Source organism: Pempheris klunzingeri, chromosome 6 (assembly GCF_042242105.1).
Source record: "Pempheris klunzingeri isolate RE-2024b chromosome 6, fPemKlu1.hap1, whole genome shotgun sequence".
NCBI lineage: Eukaryota > Metazoa > Chordata > Actinopteri > Acropomatiformes > Pempheridae > Pempheris > Pempheris klunzingeri.
In genome coordinates, this window is record NC_092017.1 from 17,378,312 (window position 1) to 17,384,883 (window position 6,572).

The following is a 6,572-nucleotide window of genomic DNA, read 5'->3' on the forward strand; positions in this document are numbered from 1 at the left end:
TGTAGGAAATCATTTTTTGTGATTTTGAAATGGAATGAAAATAAAGGCAGAGATTGAAAAATTGATTTATCACACATGATTTAGTACATGAGACGACCTTGCACACAGCATTACATTTGCAACAAAACTGAGACAGCCATGAATTCCCCCACAGTGGAAGAGTAAATCTGTATGAGCCAAGTCAATTAACCTTTCTCTTTTCAAATGGTGTCAACAGTGTACGTGCGAAAACTAGTGTTGTTCCAGCGCAACTTGTGGTACATACCGGTGATAAATGTGATAAATCCTTCTGGTCTAACAGAGCGCTACAGACGACGAATGCTGCATCCTTTGCATTCTGCCTGAGGTACAGATGAAGGATTAACAGCAGCTAAAACCGGGCCTGCATTTCCTTCAGGACTGCTGATGTTGTCAGTTCTGAAAGGTTTTGCTTCTAAAAGCCCTTCCCATTGTGATTCTTCCATCAAAAGACATGGCCGCATAGAGGGCTTTAAATAGCACTGCCAGGTATGGAGGATGTTTGTCCATGATGGTATAATGTCATGGTACTTGGCTATATTGTTGTGTTAAATAACATCAGCAGGCAGTTGGCTGCTGCTTCTTGTGATCACTTTGTGCCTGTATCTTTATTAATCATTTGACCAGTGTAGCGTTTCAAAACCAAAAGCTTCTTTGGGTTACATGCAGCACTGTTTTCATTGAAATGTGCTCAATAATATGTTAATCCAAATTATGTCATCAATAATATTACATAGTTGGTTTACGATGTGTTTTAATTCATGTTGATAAATCAGATTCCAGACCAACAAAGTAAAAACTATCTGTTAAAGTGAAGTGTTTGTGAAGCTCACTGTTGTTTGGGTGACCTGTTCCTCTTTGTTTACAATACCGTCAGTCCAGTTTCCCACTTTTACACAAAAAATACCTATAGCAACATCTAGTGGTACGCACTTCATGAACTCCATGAACCTCCCCTGCTAGTTCCACCAAAACTCAATACGAAGAACAAAATCAGCATATATTAACGGACTTAAGTTGTTAGATTTTGGGTTATACAAGATCTAAACAGTTATTATATAGCAGGACAGACTTTGTGGCCATTAGTTTTAGCATACATAGCTGTCAGATCATATCCTATGATATCATATCATTACAAGTCCATCATTTAAAAGCATTTGGCAATTTATTTCATTCAACATTCTGCTCAACTCATGTTTTTTCCATAGTGACAGATAACACCTCAACACAAGTTACACTTTGAACAATAAAAAGTATTTAGCATAAGACATTTAGCAGAAATGAACACTACTGAAAGCAGTATCCAGCATTACTCTTTTCTGGACATGGCAAATTTCTAATACAGTATACATCCTTTCAGAACAATGCAAGCGATAAGAACATATGTAATTTATGTAAATTGTTAGATATAAATACTTACTGTACGTACAGTGGGGTTTCACCCATACATTGTTGACATTCACAGTAACCGTATCATGAATACAACAAAACATTTTTTTTTTTTTCTTAATTTTATAGTCATACGTCCTCTTTTTTTGTTAGTTTTTTACATGTTGATCCTTTTTAAAATACTCTCTAGTTAACGCAGAAATGTCCATTTATTGATATTTGACACCGTCCTTACTGTACATGATCAAACATGTAAAAGTTTTCAGCCTCTTTCTGGGTTGGACCAACTTCAGTATTCATTGATCCACCTGGTTCTACCATGGATTTATAAACTGTATTGTCCTCATTTAAATGGCTTTTCCACACTCAACATTGGAGGCTGTTTTTGCTGGTGAACTGAAAATGACATTGTAGTCTTACATTCCTGCATCATTTATTTATCTAAGCCTGCTGAAGTGTGTCTGAAAAAGTTTAGAGGTCAACTTCAGGACGTGATTTGCTGAGCTACGAATAAAGTAACGCTGCAGTCTGGCAGCATCAGCAGAACGGTGTGCCTGTTTTTTTCGCAGTCTTCCCACTCAGACTATTTTAGGTATTTAGCTGATGCACCCGTTCAAAGTGGACGATGATGATAGTTGATGGATATAACGGCTAAACACCATGACGACATACCAACAATATGTCCCCTTTGACATAACCTTTAAGTTTCTTTTAACATGAAAAACTGGTCTCATCTTTCATCCTCACTTCTCCATCTTCTGCCTCGGCTTCAACTGCAGCAGCCCCATTGCTGAACGGCGCATCACTGAGGGTGCTGCGGAGCGTCACCCGTGTGACACTGAGCGAGTGTTTCCTGGGCGTGATGTGATGTGGCCGATGGCACATGACCTCCTTGAACATTTCTCTAAAGCGTGTGGACATGAGGTTGTACAGGATCGGGTTGACAGCTGAGCTGAGGTAGAAAAACACTCCGGAGATGATGTGCACATACTGGAAGATTTCCAGGTGGTTGTCGGTCCAGTCACTGATGAAACTCCACATGAGGCGGTCAGTGTGAAATGGGGCCCAGCAGATCCCAAATACCACCACTAAAACGACTGGACAAACATCAAGAGAGAAAAGACACAACAGGAGACATGGGTTGAGGGAATTTCAATAGCAGTTCATTGATTGATGCTGCCAACATGCTGTCTCTTCCACATGCTCTCAATTAAATTGGCCCTCTTGGGGCTGTGTGTCAATGATGCAGACATATTCTGTCTTGAGCACACATCCTTTGATTTAGTTCTGTCAATAAGTATTGAATAAATAAATAGATTTATGATTACAAAATCCTTCTCTGAAATCTGTGTTTTTTGTTTTAATTACTATGGGTCCCAATACTTGTCCTTAAAAATTCTTTGTATCATTACAGTATTGGTAGTATTAGTTAGTTAGTAGGCTATTGGTAGTGGTAGTTAACAAAACGCACTACCTGGGAGATATTTGCCTGCTATTTGGCTATTATTTAACTGAATAACTGATTTGCAATAACATTATTACTGCTTTGTAATGATACAAAGCTGGTTGAAATGGATGAATTAAAATTAAACCTCCCTTAGTTTTGAAATGGCAGCTCATAAAAGTCCGACTATAAGATTAAATACCAGTCATGACTTGAACACATCACAGACCACACAGGGTAAAACCTGTAAAGGAACTAAGGAGAGCACTCACCAAGTCAGCCCACATTTTCACCTCTAGCAATGTGATTCGAAAGTTAATTGTGCACTATGCTTGAGGGCGAAATTCTCACAGAGTTTTTGAATTGGACTATTGTGGCCCAAAATGACTCAATTCGCAATAGCTGTTATAAAAGACTGCCATGATTATTTTTATGAATGCAGTCATGCCCAAACTGCTCCCCTCAAGCTCTTTCAAAGTTTTACTGTTCATTAGAGATTTGGTTTCAGATTGGCTGTAAGGTTATAAATGGATCATTGTACATTATCAATTGTTGCAGCTTGTTAGGGCTGAATATCAATTTCAAGCAATTGTCCCACACAATCAGATGTTATGCATTTACATTTCCAAGCTCAAAGTTCTGTTTCTTTAGAACCTGACCATTGTTTGTGGTAATGTTTCGAGTACATGGGAAAACTCTAAAAAAGCACAAGCAATGTGAGAACTGGTTTAAATTGAATACATTTTTTCAATTAAAAGATGAGTTATAAAAAATTATGCTACAAATAAATTACTTATCTGTATATATCTCCATTTCATATGATCCCTGCCCTATACCTGTCTGGACAAATGTACCACACACTGGGGTGCCATTGGTCTTTTCCTCCATTTATAAAACAGGAGAATCATGTCAGCTGTTTTGAACACTTGGAAAATCTATCAAGCTATTCACTGAACTCAGTTTTCATTGACATTTCAGACAAGAAATTGGCCATGCTGTTGCTTAATCATGCCCTCTATTTGCTACACATTCAGATGCAGCCACCTTTTTGCTGCCTAGCTGGCAGCTGAGAGCCGCTCCCGACTGAAGAGGCAAATATACTGTAAAGTCTCCTGAGGTTTGAGAGTGTCAAGTAACATATGAGTCTCACAAGGTTATGTGTTTTTATTCGTTATTTCTGTTGTTGTGCTGATAAGGGGGAGGATTCAATGGAATCTCAGCATCTGCACCTGTGCAGCCAGGCATCTAAGAGCATGAAACTCAGTGTCATAGCATTATATCATGATAAGGTATAGATTAAAACCTTCACATGGCTCATTCATATGCTCCATGAAAGACGGACACCTCTACATTTGCTTTGACCTTCACCTCTGAGTGATATATAAGCGCATGTGAGTTCAAGCTTGTATCTTAAATGGCAAACCATCATTAATCTGAATGTGTCTGTTTCATACGAAGGAAACTGTTTAACATTATCTGCATGGTTGGTGCTGCCTCTCATTATCATATCATCAATATTTATTAGTGCCCGTAAGAAACTGTTCATCATCACTAAGATATGCTTGGGGGAAATGTAGTTCCTTATGGATTATAATTTCATCGTCGTATCAGACTGTGTTTCCAGAGAAAATGTCTACAACATGTTCACTCAACTTATTTCGTAGTTTACTCCCACTGATGTAGATGAATACCGCATTCATCATTTGATCAAAGTTTTATTTCAGGAGTAAATCAGAGCCAGGGACTCTGCCTGGTTTCGCAAGTTAGATGGTGGGGCCATCTCCCCTTTATTGTCTGTAGGAGGCAAGCAGTCAAACACAGCGCTGGGCTGTCAGGTGATTTTGATGTAGTGGCCTCACTTGGTAGTGCAGTATCATGTGATGCACTAATAACCCCAAATAGCACTTTCCCTAATGCATAATTAAAAAAAAACAAGCAGCTGTAAAATAGTGAATATATTTTTACAAACAAAAACAAAACCTCATCAAAGCTCTCAAATATTAGGCCACAAAGTATATCAATTGAACTCTAATCCTCAACCATGATCAGGGTAGTTTACAGGTGATTTAGGCCCACAACTAAGATTAAAGTATGATTAAAGGAAGACGAGGAAAGGAAAAAAAAGACGATCTGCAGAGTTTGATACTCACACAGCATTTTAGTGACCTGTCTGCGACGTGCCTTCTGCTGCTGCGTTCGGATGTTACAGAAGCCGTCCTGTCCAAAGCCCGACTTAGCCTCTAGTGCCTGATGCATTTTCTCCCGCTTCAGCTGCAGCCCAATGAGCATGTAGAGAGCACTGATTGTGAGCATGGGCAGAATGAAAAAGAGCAAGGTGGTCACCTGGATGGTCAGGTTGTACATCCAGCGGGGTTTCACCAGCGTACAGATTGCTGAGTCAGGGATCTCCATGTTTCCTGCAAGGCTGGGAGAGCGATCGTGAAGGACTTCGATGCCATGCAGACTTGTGTTGGGCAAAGCACACAACACAGACACACCCCACACCGTAAGGATGACACGCTTGGCATGGGTTCGCGTTACAACATACTTTGCACGTAATGGGTGCACCACAGCAATGTAACGCTCTACGCTCAATGCTGTCACGTTGAGGATGGACGCAAAGCAGACTGTCTCAAATAGGAACGTTTTAAAGTAGCATCCACCCTTCCCCAGGAGGAAAGGGTAGTTCTGCCACAGCTCATACAGCTCTAATGGCATGCCCAGCAGCAGCACCAGCAGGTCTGACACCGCCAGGCTGAACAAGTAGTAGTTTGTTGGCGTCCACATCACTTTGTTACGTGCGATGACGGTGCACGTCAGAGCATTCCCCACCACACCTACCATGAAGATGACCAGGTAGATCAGGCAGACGGGAAGGAACACAGATGATCGACGAGGCCCCAGATATTTTTCCAGATACTCTTCCTCTGTCAGACATGCATCATCTAGTTCCATGTGGCTGCTGTTCATGCCAGAGGTCAGATTGGCGCATTTTTCCCCTGGGGGGCAAAGCCAAATGCCTTTCTCAGCTATTAGGTCAAGAGAGCAGTTGTAAGAAGCTGCCATCCTGTTGAAGTAGTCACTCTCGCTATCTGGGGAATAAAAGGGTGAAACAGAAAATCAGTATTACATATGATTTTAGAGCGAAAGATTTGACAACCCGTCGGTAATGACATTTATGCAGGATAGATTTGTAATTATACTTGAACCAGAATAAAAGTTTTGTTGAAATTGCAAATGTGTAAAGTGTTGGCACAAAATGAGGAAAGAGCTGCTTCACATCTTGACATTTGTCTCTCATTCATCATGATTCCTGAAAACGCTGAATTAGATTAGCTATGACTGCTGTTTCTACCAATGGGTTTTGAATTCACGTCTGACAGTAAACAGAAGACTGAGTGATTGAATAAGCTTGATTTGCTGTTTCCTGCTTTTGTAGTATAGCTCAAAATCCTTAGAAGCTTTGTCTCCATGCTTCAATGAACACACATGTGGAGCATCAAGTATGTGGCTGGTCTTATTGTGTATTTGGACAATGGATTTGTTCCATTTGTCTCCACTGAAAACATGAATCTTTAAAACTCTACTGAATAATATTTTTACATTAGTGATGCATGAAATCACTAGGTGAAAGGGGTTGTTCGGGGAAAAGGCCTTCTCAGGTCTCAGCTCAAGTTCTGCACAACCTTACAGAGCATTTTAGGTACTACCCACTGTTTTG

General features: G+C 40.2%; 1 protein-coding gene across 1 annotated transcript; it reads right to left on the reverse strand.

Moving 5' to 3' along the window:
• Positions 1–2,067: 2,067 nt before the first annotated feature.
• nmur1a (neuromedin U receptor 1a) lies at positions 2,068–5,903 on the reverse strand. Its single transcript, XM_070832673.1, has 2 exons — positions 5,002–5,903; positions 2,068–2,504 (listed from the first exon to the last, which is right to left on the reverse strand). Exons 1-2 carry the CDS (start codon positions 5,819–5,821, stop codon positions 2,119–2,121), a joined length of 1,206 nt encoding a protein of 401 aa, XP_070688774.1. The 5' UTR covers positions 5,822–5,903; the 3' UTR covers positions 2,068–2,118.
• Positions 5,904–6,572: the final 669 nt, after the last annotated feature.

What these genes read in the sequence shown, in the direction of transcription:
- nmur1a (XM_070832673.1), bottom strand. Translation starts at nt 5,821, where the DNA reads ATGAACAGCAGCCACATGGAACTAGATGATGCATGTCTGACAGAGGAA. An exon ending in ACAGGTCACTAAAATGCTGT is followed by an intron (nt 2,505 to 5,001) that starts GTGAGTATCAAA and finishes ATGTTTGTCCAG; the next exon opens with TCGTTTTAGTGGTGGTATTT.